We start from the raw sequence: 15,744 nt of genomic DNA, 5'->3' as shown, positions 1-15,744 counted from the left end.
GCATTACTTAATTCTTACAACCTGGGGGGTAATTCCTCTCATTTATAATTGAAAAAAGTGAAGTTCAAAAAGGATAAACAGCTTTGTCAAGCTCAAAAGGCTGGTAAAAGGGATAAACACTGCAGGAGGCTCTACTGTAAATCTGCAATATGTTTTTGTTTTGAAATATAAACAATTAGAGTTTTATTCAGTATTGTATGCTGAAAACAAAATCTCTGAATTTAGGCCAAAATCTTAAATGTCAACAATCATCCTTTTGCAATAGTAACTACATATTTTTTTTCTGACATACAATAAAGTGCATATATTTAAAGTGTATAATTTGATATTTTTTTCCTTATTAGTAATGTATATATGGCAATCCCAATAATCTCCCAATTCATCCCACCCCAAAGCTCCCCCACCCCTCCAGGTTTTCCCCACTTGGGGTCCATATGTTTGTTCTCTACATCTGTGTCTCTATTTCTGCCTTGCAAACTGGTTGATCTGTACTATTTTTCTATATTCCGAGTATATGCATTAACATGCAATATTTGTTTTTCTCTTTCTGACTTACTTCACTCTGTATGACAGTCTCTAGGTCCATCCATGTCTCTACAAACGTTCCAATTTTGTTCCTTTTTACGGCCGAGTAATATTCCACTGTATATATGTACCACATCTTCTTTGTCCATTCATCTGTTGATGGACATTTAAGTTGATTCCATGACCTGGCTATTGTAAACAGTGCTGCAATGAACATTGGGGTGCATGTGTCTTTCTGAATTATGGTGTTCTCTGGGTATATGCCCAGTAGTGGGATTGCTGGGTCATATGGTAATTCAGCTTTTAGTTTTGCAAGGAACCTCCATAATGTTCTCCATAGTGGCTGTATCAATTTACACTCCCACCAGCAGTGCAAGAGGGTTCCCTTTTCTCTACACCCTCTCCAGCATTTACTGTTTGCAGATTTTCTGATGATGCCCATTCTAACCAGTGTGAGGTGATACCTCATTGTAGTTTTGATTTGCATTTCTCTAATAATTAGTGATGTTGAGCAGCTTTTCACATGCCTCTTGGCCATCTGTATGTCTTGTTTGGAGAAATGCCTATTTAGGTCTTCTGCCCATTTTTTGATTGGGTTGTTTGTTTTTTTGATATTGAGCTGGATGAGCTGTTTATATATTTTGGAGATTAATCCTTTGTCTGTTGATTCATTTGCAAATATTTTCTCCCATTCTGAGGGTTGTCTTTTCGTCTTGCTTATAGTTTCCTTTGCTGTGCAGAAGCTTTTAAGTTTCATTAGGTCCCAATTATTTATTTTTGTTTTTATTTCCATTACTGTAGGGGGTGGATCAAAAAAGATCTTGCTGTGATTTACGTCAAAGAGTGTTCTTCTTATGTTTTCCTCTAGGAGTTTTATAGTGTCTGGCCTTACATTTAGGTCTTTTATCCATTTTGAGTTTATTTTTGTGTAGGGTGTTAGGGAGTGTTCTAATTTCATTCTTTTCCATGTAGCTGTCCAGTTTTCCCAGCACCACTTATTGAAGAGGCTGCCTTTTTTCCATTGTATATCGTTGCCTCCTTTGTCATAGATTAGTTGACCATAGTTTATCTCTGGGCTTTCTAACCTGTTCCATTGATCTATATTTCTGTTGCAATATGTTTTTTTTTTTTTTTATGGAGAAGTTTTGTGGCTTTTTGTTGGAGGATATTTCTCCCAGGTTGGTAGATTTTCAGAAATATTCGTTGTTGAAGTACAAGATACGAAAGAGATGATACCATTCCCAGGAGGAAACATTGAAGGTTTGGGGAGAAGATGAGGAGGAAATTTTAGACACAATGAGTTTGAAGTTTTGTGGGATTTACAAGTGGTGAAGTCCAAGCAGCCACTGGATATACAGATTTAGAGAAAGATTTTGGAATTACACAGTTTATAATCAAAGTCACTGAGTGTAGATGAGCTCAAGGAAGTGATAAAAGAGCAAGAAGCATAGAAGGCTTTGGAAAGAACTTTGAGGAGGAGCAGCACTTAAGCCATACATACTGTAAAGACTCAAAAGGCAATGGAAAATATGAAATTTCAGACTTCAATGTAAAGGGGTTTTAAAAAGGTCAGTAGTATCAAATGCTGCTAAGAGATTAAGTAAAATAAAGACTGATAAGTATTCAGTGGGTTTAATAATATAACCTTGGTAAGAGCGGGTTGGTTGTGTGATGGCATAGAAGCTAAACTGAAATGTACTGAGGAAGGGAATGAGAACTGAAATGGAAAAGGGGAATACAGGCACCCTTTTGGAAAAGTTTGAAAAGAGGAATAGAGAGAGTGGTAGGTGAAAGGGGATGTGAAATGGAGGAAGGATGATTATATATCCTTTATAAATATATATGTGTGTATTTATTTAAGTTTTGATTGTGATAAAATACACAAAACAAAAATTACCATCTTAATCATTTTAAAATGTACAGTTCAGTAAGCATTAAGTTAAACATCCACATTTTTGTGCAACAAATATCCAGAACGTTTTCATCTTGTAAAACTGAAACTCTGTGCCCATTAGACAACAAATCCCCATCTCCCCTTTCCCAGAACCACTGGCAGCCATCATTCTACTTTGTATTTCTATGAATTTGACTCATATAAGTAGAATCATACAGTAGTTGTCTGCCTTTTTTTTTTGATCTTGTTAATTTTCTCTATTGTTTTCTACTTTGTTGATTTCTTCTTTTTTTTAATTGAAGTATAGTTGATTTACAATGTTGTGCCAGTCTCTGCTATGCAGCAAAGTGACTCAGTTATATACATATATACATTCTTTTTAAATATTCTTTTCCATTATGGTTTATCACAGGATATTGAATATAGTTCCTTATGCTACACATTAGGACCTTGTTGTTTATCCACTCTGAATGTAATAGTTTGCATCTACCAACCCCAAACTCCCAGTCCCTCTCTCCCCCCTGGCAACCACAGGTCTGTTCTCTATGTCTGTGAGTCTGTTTCCGTTTTGCAGGTAGGTTCATTTGTGTCATATTTGAGATTGTAGTAGTTGTCTTTTTATGACTGGCGTATTTTACTTAGTGTAATGTCTTCCAGGTTCATCCATATTATAGCATGTATCAGAATGGAAGGATCTTATTTTAAGACAGAGATTAAAGTCTATTTAATTCATGAAAAGAACAATGTGACAAGGATATCTGAAGACGTATGAGAAAAAGTGAAGAATCTGTATGTAAGATCCAGAAAGAGGTGGTAAGGGATGAGATCCCCAGTATGGACAGAAGACTACTGTGATGCAAGGGAAGGAGGAAATAATGTGTATAATGTGTAAATTAATTTTTTTTTTATTAATTTTTTTGGGGGGTACACCAGGTTCAATCAACTGTTTTTATACACATATCCCCATATTCCCTCCCTTCCTTGACGCCCCCCCCTCGAGTCCCCCCCACCCTCCCTGCCCCAGTCCTCTAAGGCATCTTCCATCCTCGAGTTGGACTCCCTTTGTTATACAACAACTTCCCACTGACTATTTTACAGTTGGTAGTATATATATGTCTGTGCTACTCTCTCGCTTCGTCTCAGTTTCCCCTTCACCCCCCGCCCCCTCCCATACCTCGAGTTCTCCAGTCCATTCTCTGCACCTGCGTCCTTGTTCTTGTCACTGAGTTCATCAGTACCATTTTTAGATTCCGTATATGTGAGTTAGCATACAATATTTGTCCCTCTCTTTCTGACTTACTTCACTTGTAAATTAATTTTTAATTGAAGTGCTATGAATTAAGAGAGTTTTAAAATAATGGCTTTCAAATGTGTGAATGAACTAAAGAATGAATGAATATTTTTTATTCTATGGGTACATATTACAGGACTCACTAGTTATCTTTAAAATTCTGGCCCTTGATCAAGTAAGGCTAGATGAACATTTTCATCCTTGGAAAAACATTTTAAGGCTTGCATTTTATTCATAGCAGTCACCAGTGTCACTTTACAAGCAATAATATTTAAAGGTATAAAATTTACTGTTGTAGATTGACAAACATTATTTTCTAATGAATTACTCTAGAAAACTTAGCTCATTACTTTTTTATATAATTGTGACAATGGGAACCACTGAACACATACCTACTAAAGATATTTCAACTGAAAAGAAAAAAGCAGTTGATTTTAGCAAAATTCTTACCTACAGTTTCTGGTCTGAGAACTGTAATGGATACCTCTGCTCCAATCAGTCCAAAGAGAAGGGGCTGGAAGATGAACCAGGCGACTGCTATAACTCTTTCAACATCTGCCTACAAGAAACACATATACAAACATGGACTTTCATTATACGAATTTAGAAGTTCTACAAATGTAGTAATTTGAAATGTGAGTCAATTTGACCTGAGATAGCCTTTACCTCTGTAGCATCTATAAATAAGACGTTAGCTCGAAGAGAGGAAAAAATTGCACAAAGATATTTCTAACACAATTAAGATATATGAGGTGTTTTAGTGGTCGGTTTACAAATCAATGTTAATTATAAAGAGTCTTACAAAGTAGCCTTAGGACTTCTGCTTCTGAATACACAATCTGTGTGTATTATAATGAATATTATTATGTTAATTATATTATTATCACATTATTTCATAGGTTAAACTTTTTGCTAATTTTCATTCAACAATAATGATTTAAAGACCTTGTATCAGTGCATATATCTAGATAGTTACCTCATAACTGCTTCATAGTAATCTATGGTATGGAAGTACCACAGTTTATTCAATTATTGCTTTATTGATAGGCCTTTAAATTGTTTCCAATTTTTTCTTTATAAAAAATACTGCTTATGGTTATCTCAAATCACGAACAATAATAAAATCCAGGTATAACAAAGTGCTGTGCCAGTTATTAATGTCCTGCCCTTTGGCTCCAAATCTGCCTTTCCTTGTTTCTCTGCAGAAAATGGAGCTGGGCCCTTCAAATATTTCTCGCTTGCCAACTGGTACCATATTAAATATTGTCAGCAAAAGGTGCTGAAAGATATTGCAAGAGAGGATACTCTTCCTGGTTTCTGTGGCTCTTTCCAGCAAGATATTCCAGCACAAGGCTCCTGCAGTCCAGGTGGCTTCTCTAGTACCAGGCTCCTACAGTGCACGGTGGCCAGTAGCTTCCCTCAGCCCACTCCTGGGGTGGTTTCGTAGCTACCTGCCTTGGGCAATATACCTCCTCATGCACCCTAGAGGGTGGATTTCCTATAAGTTTGGAGAGTAGATTTCTAGCAAATTTTGTAGGTAAGGGACCATGGTGATTTCTCTGTCACCCAGTGAACCAAGGCTCTATCAAGGTCTAGATTCTCAGCCCTAGGGGTGGGAGCAGAAGGTGGGGAGGGGAGGTGGAAGGGTATGCTTTATCTCAGCCCTAGGAGTTTATAGCTGCTATTCCTATATTATTTAGGGGTCCCTTTACATCTTACAAGCTCGTGCCTTGTTAACTGATCCCTGGGACGGTTAATAACAAACTTCCCTCTTCCAGTTACTGTGTGATTTCTCTTTCCTTATAAGACCCTAGTTGACAGAAGCATAACTTTATAACACATAATGCAAACATCCTAGGAAAGGCAGTTGATCATATAAAACTAAAATGTCTGTGGCAAAATAAACCCTAAAAAAAGATAGTGACAAACCAGGAGAAAATAACTGTACTATGTGTATAATAAGGGGCAATATCCAATCAATAATAAAAAGAGAGAGACCCTAGTAGAAAAATGGGCACTACATATGCACAAGCAATCATACAAGAAGAAACATGGATGGCCAAAAAAGCATAAGACACTAACACTCAGTAATCAGAGAAACACAAATTAAAATGATATACCATATTTCTGGGGGAGAGGATAATCACCCTGGAAAAACATACTAAAAAATTTTAACAATGTAAACTATTTGTAAGATTCTAAGCAAACTAACTAATTGGTGGGAGAGCAAACTGCTGATGCTTTTTTGGGAGGACGATTTAGCAGTACCCATTACACTAACTAAGAATTTATATTTCACAGATTTTTTTCAATCAACATTAAGAATCTATATTTTGGGGGGCTTCCTAGGTGGCTCAGTGGTTAAGAATCTGCCTGCTAATGCAGGGGACACAGGTTTGATCCCTGCTCCAGGAAGATCCCACATGCTGTGGAGCAACTAAGCCTATGCGTCACAACTATTGAGCCTGTGTTTTACAGCCCGTGAGCCACAACTATTGAGCCCGTGTACTGCAACTACTGAAGCCCACGTGCCTAGAGCCTGTGCTGTGCAACAAGAGAAGCCACCACAATGAGGAGCCTGAGCACCACAACAAAGAGTAGTCCCCATTCACCACAACTAAAGAAAGCCCGCGCACAGCAAAAAAGACCCAACACGGCCAATAAAATAAATAAAGAAAGAAAGTAGAGGTCAAAGTATTAAAAAAAGAAAAGAATCTATATTTTTAGACCACAGTTTTACCTTTACAATTACACGCTTTTAAGGATATGCACTTCTATATATGTATGGAACTCTGACAAAGGAGGATTACCTTGTTTCTCTATTTTCTTCAGTTATTATTTCTGGTATGTTTATTAGGATGAAGATTCTATTTCCTCTTAGCTTATAAAAGTTGAAAGATGGCATATGCGAGGGGGTTAGTTGATTGATTTATATAGTTCTAGTCCTACATCATGAAGAAAAGTTATGTTTCCACATCATAAGGAATCAGATGATAACTGAGGTTAAAATTCTGCCACCCACTAACTGCAAGCCACTTGCCCTTAGCACCGCAGTTTTCGCATCTGTAAAATAAGAGGTTTATATTAGAAAACCTCTTTATCATTTAATGACAATGACTAATTTTGCCAAAACAGGTCCAGCTGCCACCCTTCTGCGTATCTTTAAATTTTACTTTTGAATTTAATGTTTAGAGTATATCATAGTTGTGTATCATAATGACTGTCTAAAGCTCAGACATTAGTTGATACCCACAGCTGTAAAGAACAAAATTCAACTCTATTATATTTAGGTTACTTAGCCTTTTGTTGCCAGGACTAATTGCTTAAGGGAAGTCCTGAAAAATATTTCATGTATTCAGAACTCCAATGAGAGAAGTCCTAAAGAGTTTTCTCTATCAAATTATTTTTACTTCTAAACCGTAGACAAAGGCCATGATTTGTTTTTTGATTGTAACATTTTAGACTAACTGAACATCAGATATAGGCTTACATATTATATAATTTAAGAAAGGGAAAAGAGTCACAATGTATCTTCTGTGGCTTTTTCATAACCTCAAAAACAAAATGAATTTGTTTATAAAGAAAAAGGAGCTGTAGAATAAGCTAAGTATAAAAGAAGTTGAGCCAAGGGGAATGAAGACTGTGCTGTGCATTGAAAGTTAAGGCCACTTTACACACATCTGTATGCACCGATGGTAAGAATCTTCAAAAATACAAATCACTTTCAAGGATGGACCAAAGGAGAGAGTTATGAGAAATGAGTTTCACCGTGGGTTAAATATCTACTTAAGTGGATACTTCTCTTCTTAGACAGAAGAACAATTCAAGATTCAGAAGATCTAAAATATAACAGAAAACAAAAATCCCACAACCAAAAAGGTCATCTAGAAGCAGTGGATTTGAAAATAGTAGAGATTGGCAATAAGCTAAATATCTAACTATAAAGAAATGGTTTAAAAAAAAATTATGGAGCATCCCTGTGTGTGTGTGTGTGTGTGTGTGTGAGACAGAGAGTATGTATGCTGTGTTTTGTGTGTGTGTGTGTGTGTGTGTGTGTGTGTGTGTGTGTGTGTGTGTGTGTGGTGTGTGTGTAGATAAAGAGATATACATATAGCAGAGTAACCAGAGGTAAATGTGAAAACAAGGTGCCTAGTTTTTTCTCTGGGTTGTGGATTACATTGACCTTCTATGTAATCAACCAGGCTGCAGGTAATTTAAGCAAAGTTATGACAAATGCATTCAAACAGATGCTTTGTTTTGGTTTATAACAATCTTTTCTATATAACCCACATTATATTCTTAAGAATAGTGTAATTGAAACTCATCAAAGTTTGCCTTTCCCTCTTTGTCTTTCTGTACCCACAGCTAGTGACCACTTGTAGTAGGGATCAGTCTCTCCCTTGATTTCTCTGTTGCTAAAACTATTGCTCTATTCCAAATGATATGGCTCCTTTTCGTTGTTTTTTAAAATCCTATCATTTATGAACTGAATTTTAAATTGCAAAGTGTAGAAGCATAATGTTTTTAATATATATGATGTTACTCAAATAGATGTCAAAATATAAAAATGTACCCTAATCATTTTTAATATATATATGTGTTACTCAGATGTCAAAATATAAAAATGTGCCCTGTGTAATAATGCTACAGTTGTATTATAAGGGTAGTACTAGTCGCTTTGCAGTCAAACCTGAGCTTAAATCCCAGTGCCACTTTTTAATTTCGTGACTTTGGACATGTTTTTTTAAGTTCTTCTCATTTATAGTCTCTATAAAATGGAAATGGTAATACTTTTCAAAGTTTCTTTGTGAAAATAAGTGAGGATACTCACTTAGTGCCTAGTATAAGGCCTTACAGAGTGGCAATAAGATTTATTAGTTCCTTTCCCTCCTGTTACCCATGACAGTATAATATAATGAGTTGGTTGCTAATTTTTGAAAATTTTTAAAGAGGTCACAACAGAAAGCATTTTCCTGTAAACTTCAATTTGAAGAAACTTACTATAAGCATATTTGAAAATTTTCCTGTTGAATAAATGAATGGAAATAAGCCAAAATATTTAGTTTTCAGAGCTTTAGATAGAGGAACTATACATGATTTTTTCTTTCCTTTGCTTTCTTTTATTTTTTATTTCCCAATTCTTTAAAATGAGCGTATAATACCTTCATACTCAGAAATAAAATTAATTTTATTTACAAATTATTCTCTTTAGTAATTTTTTAATACCGAAAAAAGGTTCCCATTAAGAAGTTAAGGGACACAACCAGTCTGCAAGGCAGAAATAGAGACACAGATGTAGAGAACAAACATATGGACACCAGATGGGGAAAGCGGGGGGTGGGGCGGGAAGGGGGAGGGGGTTCGGGGGGAATGAATTGGGAGATTGGGATTGCCATATATACATTACTAATAAGAAAAACAGTATCAAATTGTACACTTTAAATATATGCAGTTTATTGTATGTCAACTGTATCTCCATAAAAGTCCTTAAAAAAAAAAGTTAAGAGAGAGATTCCAGTCTCAGCCACTATTTAGCTGCAACCTCATGAGCGACTCCAAGTAAGAATCACCAGCTGAACCAAGTCTATCCACAGAAAGGCAAGACAAATTAAAACAAAACAAAATTGTTGTTTTAAGCCATTAAATGTTGAGGTAGCTTGTAACCCAGCAACTGACAACTGAAATAAATATTCACAAGAGCAAAAAAGAAACCAAACAATAAAAGAAAAAAAAAGAAGTTAAGGGACAGTTTGTAAAGTGCTACTAGCTGGCAAACTTCCTAGGTGTTGGATAAGGGGTCACAGTACAACTGTAGTTGCATCCTTTCACTGAGTGAAAACTGTGTTCTTGGTCCTGGGGCAAAGCAGTAGATCAGAGTGCTTCAAGGAGCAGGTGCATTAGTCCGCAGCCCAGGCTGGGATGGAAGACAGACTGTGGTGAGTCCTCAGAGAGAAGCAAGGGAGGCAGCACAGCCCTCTGTCCCGAGTTGAGATTAGACAGAAGACTGACCAGGACGTGTGACAACCTTGCCTCAGCCCTCAAGAAAAGTGAAGCCATGGAAAAACAAATGCTTGATAAGAGCAAATGCCTATCAGATATGAGGGATGGTAAGAGTACCTGATTTATACAAGGAAGGTTACTTTTTAGCTTTGTTCTTGTTCGACATTATTTGAAATTAGAAAGTAGAACTGAATAATATTGGTGTTGCTAAAAAAAAAAAAAAAAAGCTGACTACCTGAAAGCCTTATAGCCAAGCCTCCGTGACAGGGCAACAAACCTAGGTGCCCATCAAGTGTCTAGAACAGGGTTTCAAAGGGACTCTCTGCCTTCCTTTGAAGTCCAATCCATCTCAGTCCACCTTCCTGTGGCCTCAGTACCCTTCTCCACACAAGGCTCCAGTTAGCCCCTTCGAATCCTTCCCTCCTCGAAAGCAAGATGAACCACACTTCTACTTGTCCTAACTTTGTAATCACACTGTTAGAGAATGGAAGCCTCCTATCTGAAGGCTATTTACCCATAAGGAAATTGTATCTCTATTATAACTTTGCAGAGATTCCCATACTTGAATACAATTATATATCTAATTTCAAGATTTATAATCTTCACGTTTCCATATGGCATTACATTAAGCTTAATTATTTTGAGCAGCTGTCTTTAGGTTTTCCAAAATGACATATTTACTTTACTTTAGGTCACATACATCTAATTTCTTCATTAAACAGAATAGCATATGATCCTGTCAAGCTCAAAAAATGTATCTTAAAATTAAAGTAAATAAATGGCAATCAGCTAATTTCCATAATACATATTAAGAAAGTGAATAATCTTAATGATCTTGAAAATTGGTAAGAAAAACCAAGACAATTTTATAAAAAATAAGCACAAGCTTCTGAATACACTGGCTAATAAACATATGAAAAGATGATTTGTGTCACTCATAAAGAAATGCTATCAGATCAGCAATGAGATACATTTTTCACCCATCAGATTAGCACAATATCTGAAGACTGAAAATAGATCAGAGAAGCAGATTCTCTCACGTACTGTTGGTGAGAATGTACATTGGTACAGTCTTTTAAAATGGCAAATTGATTTTATTAAAAGTATCAATGTACACAGTCTTTCAAAGACCAATCCAATTTCTAGAAATGTATCCCACAGATAAACTCAATAACATGCTGTAACTTGTTAAATTTTTTCTCATTTTAATGTTTCTGAAATTAGAATGTTATAGTTTACATGGCAGCATTCTTTTTCTTTCTTGATAGCATGTAAAATGATAATATAGTATATGTAAAGGCGCTTTATTAAAGCCCTTTTTGTCGTAAAAAACTAGAAACAATCTAATGTCTGTTAGTAGGAGACCAACAAACTAGAGTATAGCACAGTTATACAATGTAATGCCCTGCAGCTCTTACAAAGGATAAGGAAGGCAGCATGGAAATAGGACCATGATATATTTTAAGTAAGTAAATATGTTTTAAGTTAAGACATCAAGTTCTAGATTCGTAAGTAAGGGGAAAGGATGTGCTTGTGTGCACTCTGGCATACATTTACAAAGGCATAGAAAATAGCTTTTATGATTAAATACGTTCATCAATTTGATGTTAAGAAAGTATCTGGAAAGAAAAAGTTAATCTGATCAGAAAGTAATCATGAGCAGAAGAACTTAAGATGAATTCACCTTTGCGCTGGCCCATCCCTTGCCTGCAAGGAAAGCCATGACCAGTGTGCACAGTCCTCCTGACCCAGGGAAACCAAAATACGTGCTGCTGAACACGGCCAGCACAGACAGCCCCAAGACCAGGAACGCTCTCTTCCACACGAGTTTGTCCTAGAGAAGAAAAGAGGTTGGCGAGCTCAATTATTTCATACAACGGACTTCTAATTATTGATTTTTCCCTTCTCAGGACTTAGTAGAAAACAAAAATGTCTGTGTCTGAGCACATAAATGCATGACATACCATTTACTTTCTTTTCCTTAGTAAACGTAGAGTTAGCATATGTACGAATATAGATTCCTCTCCTGGGAATACCAGTTATCCTTCTCTGCAGTTATCAAAGCAGAATTTCATAGGCTAAATGCAACAGCAGAAAAAGGCACATGGCATTTGGGGACAGAGAGACCAGGGTTAAAATTTTAGCTTTTACACCACTGGCATATGCAATTGGACACATTACTTAAACTGTCCAAGCTTTCTTTTCTTGTTCCTGAAAGCAGTTACATCACAGTGATTCTGCGAAGGCTAAAGATATGATATCTCTATTATTTTTAGACTCTCTGTTCTCTCTTTAATTTGATGCTCTCCCGGTTTTTCTTTCTATATCCTTGAATACCAAGAAGCTCTAAGAGGCTGTAGACTGAGAATAGATTTTCACTGTTGATTTTTTTTCAACTTTTTATTTTATATTGGAATATAGCTGGTTAACAATGTTTTGATAGTGTCAGGTGCACAGCAAAGCGACTCAGCCATACATACACATGTATCTATTCTCCCCCAAACTCCCCTCCCATCCAGGCTGCCACATAACATTGAGCAGAGTTCCCTGTGTTATACAGTAGATTCTCATTGCTGATTTTTAAAGTCTAAAGAAATGTGTACCTCTTTCCTTTCACTTTTCCCTAGTCCGCCTTTTAAACTTCTTGGATCGCTTTAGAAGGCAGGCAGGCTTTTAGAGGTGCTTGGCTTGGAGGCACGCAGGCTCTGGCAGTGTGTTACCTGAGTTCATTCCCAGCTCTGCTGCTTTCTAGCTGTGTGACCTTGTTTAAGTCACTTCTCCCTAAGCCTCAATTTCCTCATCAGTAAAATGGTCATATTAATAGTACTCTTCTCATGAGTTACTGTGTGGGGTGCGCTAGATTGGCACTTTCCATCAGAACATTCAGTGATGACGGAAATTTCTGTATCTGCTAGTCTATGGCAGTGTTCGATGTCTGCAATGGCCACATGTAGCTAGTGGCTGCTGTATTGAATGAGTGGCACTGTATTGTACATACCACATCATTTTATACACAGTAAGCAACAAAATGTAAGCTATCGCTTTTCTCTTTATTTTGTTGTTTAATTAGAAAATCCTATAATTTTCTATTATGCATTCATAAAATCTTTTATAGACAGTTTCAACTGTAGTTTTTTTAACACAGTAAAAATTCAAGCCAGCATACATTCTAATAATGTTAATATTAATGTTCTTACTTATAATTCCACTTTAGTTAAGTTTCTAATTCCATTCAAAAAGACACATGCACTCCAATGTTCACTGCAGCACTATTTACAACAGCCAGGTCATGGAAGCAACCTAAATGTCCATCAACAGATGAATGGAAAAAAAAGATGTGGTACATATATACAATGGAATATTACTCAGCTGTAAAAAGGAATGAAACTGGGACATTTGTAAAGACGTGGATGGGCCTAGAGACTGTCATACAGAGTGAAGTGAGTCAGAAAGAGGAGAACAAATATCATATATTAACACATATATGCGGAATATAGAAAAATGGTACAAATCAACCAGTTTGTAAGGCAGAAACAGAGACAGAGGTGTAGAGAACAAACATATGCACACCAAGTGAGGAAAGTGAGGAGGGTTGGGGGGGAATGAATTGGGAGATTGGGATACCAAATTGTACACTCTAAATATATGCAGTTTATTGTTATGTTAACTGTATCTCAATAAAAGTACTTAAAAAAAGGCTCTGAAATCTCAAAATAATGCCAGTTGTTATAGAGAACAAAAAAAGACTTTTATATGTTAATTTATTCTAAGAGACTTAGGAGGGTAAAGGAAAACAAAGAAAATCTTTGTTTCTCATTAAGAAACCACTGTGTACAGTAAAGAACTTTGATATCTTTGGTGAAAAATATTGAACTATATTATATGAAATGTTAAGGTCTGTCTATCTGATAGTATTAGAATCTAAGGTATTTTGGGGACTTCCCTGGCAGTCCAGTGGTTAAGACTTTGCCTTCCAATGCTGGGGTTGCAGGTTCGACCCCTGGTCAGGGAGCTAAGATTCCATATGCCTCCCAGCCAAAAACCCAAGAAAAACATAAAACAGAAGCAACGTAACAAATTCAATAAAGACTTTCAAAAATGGTCCACATTAAAAAAAAATCTTTAAAAATAAAATCTAAGGTATTTTGATACTAAAAAAAGAAGCCCCCAAAGCCATTTTATATCTTGATTTAGTTGAGTATTATGAGTAATAATAAAATTAAAATAAAGGTAATAAAATTAAAATAAATAAAAAGATTATTTTAGAGTGGATGTTATTTGTTTTACAGTGAAGTTTTTTTTTATTTTTTTTATTATTTTTTATTATTTTTTTTGGGGTACACCAGGTTCAATCATCTGTTTTTATACACATATTCCCATATTCCCTCCCTTCCTTGACTTCCCCCCCTCGAGTTACAGTGAAATTTGAAGCATAGAGAATATAAATTAGAGAAAATTCTAGGACTGCCTTAAAAATCATACATCTAGCCCTCTTCATAAATATCATATCAGCACTGATACTGCAATGAGCAGTTTTAAGATGGGGGGCTGATTTCTAAATCACATACTTCACATCAGCTTTCAGGGAAGTGTTCTAGAATGCTTCTCCAATGACATGTTAGAGCAAGATTTTCCTACAGAGTATTTCTTTTACCTGGTCACTGCTTGGAAAATATTGAATAAAAAATCCAAGAAGCAATCCGGTTGCCATCCCAATGACCACCTCCAAAACTCCTTTGAGGACATTAAAAACCGTCGAGCCTTAGAAAACACATAAAAAGGGAAACCTCAGACAGAGTTCTAAACCCATAAATGCACAGACTTTAATCATTAACATAAAGCATCTAATTACATAGAAGGAAAAATTTACAGATATTTCCTGGTTTCCACATTCTTAAAATGTCTAATAAAATAGGCCTGTATTAAGAATGGTATGCATATTATTGGAGACAAATTTAAAAACAGGCATAAGCTATGATTTGTGTACTTTTTTTCTATGTTTACTTCAGTATAAATTTACTTAATTTATTATTTACTAAGAAAATATGAAAGATAAAATTCATGAATCAGCTCTGATAAATGGAATATTTTATGCCACATCAGTAAACAAAGGATGTCACAGTCATTAACGATTTTGCAGCCCTCCAACCTGAGCCAGTGAACCCTGAGGAAGCTCAGGGCTGAAAAGAATACCTGCCATCTAGCAGTCTCTCTACAGTGAGCCCTGAGGAAACTCAGGATATGAAAACACAGGACCCAGATAGCTGAGGTGCATGTCAAAGGAGTGATTTCAGTGAGCCCAGACTCTTGCATCTTCCCACACAGAGAAAAGCACTGAATTCCTTGAGATATCTGGTTTTTATTAATTAACAATAAATTTCGGATGTTCAGACTACCTGCCCTTTGTTACAAACCTTCTGTATAACCTGACTCCCCACCTCACCTCCTCGGAGCAGTTTCTCAGACCTATCTGACACGCCATCTCCTGGGATGCAGTCCTCATTTTGCCCCAAATAAAACTTAACTTGCAACTCTCATGTTGTGCATCTTTTTTTAAAGTCAACAGGTCTAATTTGTTCTACTGTATTTATATGCCTAGGCTGGGTGAGCAGATCTAGTATTCAAACTGCCATTTAAGAGCCTGAGTTTTTAATAATAAATGCACATTGATTTTAGTAGCTCTAATATGTATAGGATACAGAAACTTAAGAATTTGGCACAAAAAGTAAGAAATCTGTTCTTACTACAATGAATGTAGGGGACTTAGCCCTTCTCAAATGTTGTTTCTAATAGTAAATCTGAAAATAAATTATTTTTGAAATTGCTCTTGGAAGAGTCTTTATCTGTTGCTCAGCTTCTTTGAAATATCACAGCATAGAGGTATGTAAACTATATTTTTCCCCACAGCAAACAGGATTTAGGAAACTTTAAAAAAGTCTTCGCTAGCACATTGTGCAGAAAATTATATTAAAATTGCTCAATATATAAAGCCCTTCCTCAAAAACTGTTCTAAGAAAACATGTACTAACCAGTT

At 36.0% G+C, this 15,744-nt stretch overlaps 1 protein-coding gene across 9 annotated transcripts in view; it reads right to left on the bottom strand.

The window, feature by feature from the left end:
* SLC9B2 (solute carrier family 9 member B2) overlaps positions 1 to 15,744 on the bottom strand; it is a 52,556-nt gene that overhangs the window by 9,249 nt on the left and 27,563 nt on the right. For 8 of the 9 annotated variants that reach the window (XM_057705499.1, XM_057705497.1, XM_057705502.1 and 5 more), the window contains 3 exons: positions 14,365 to 14,471; positions 11,395 to 11,544; positions 4,161 to 4,269 (listed from right to left, as the gene is read on the bottom strand). In XM_057705499.1, coding sequence (XP_057561482.1) covers positions 4,161 to 4,269; positions 11,395 to 11,544; positions 14,365 to 14,471 — 366 coding nt within the window. Of the gene's footprint in view, positions 1 to 1,399; positions 1,872 to 4,160; positions 4,270 to 11,394; positions 11,545 to 14,364; positions 14,472 to 15,744 lie in introns of those variants that run through there. The other variant, XM_057705505.1, reaches the window with a different exon arrangement.

The sequence above is a fragment of the Hippopotamus amphibius genome, chromosome 13 (genome assembly GCF_030028045.1).
Source record: "Hippopotamus amphibius kiboko isolate mHipAmp2 chromosome 13, mHipAmp2.hap2, whole genome shotgun sequence".
In the NCBI taxonomy this organism is placed as follows: domain Eukaryota; kingdom Metazoa; phylum Chordata; class Mammalia; order Artiodactyla; family Hippopotamidae; genus Hippopotamus; species Hippopotamus amphibius.
This window is presented reverse-complemented; position numbering and strand designations above follow the sequence as displayed.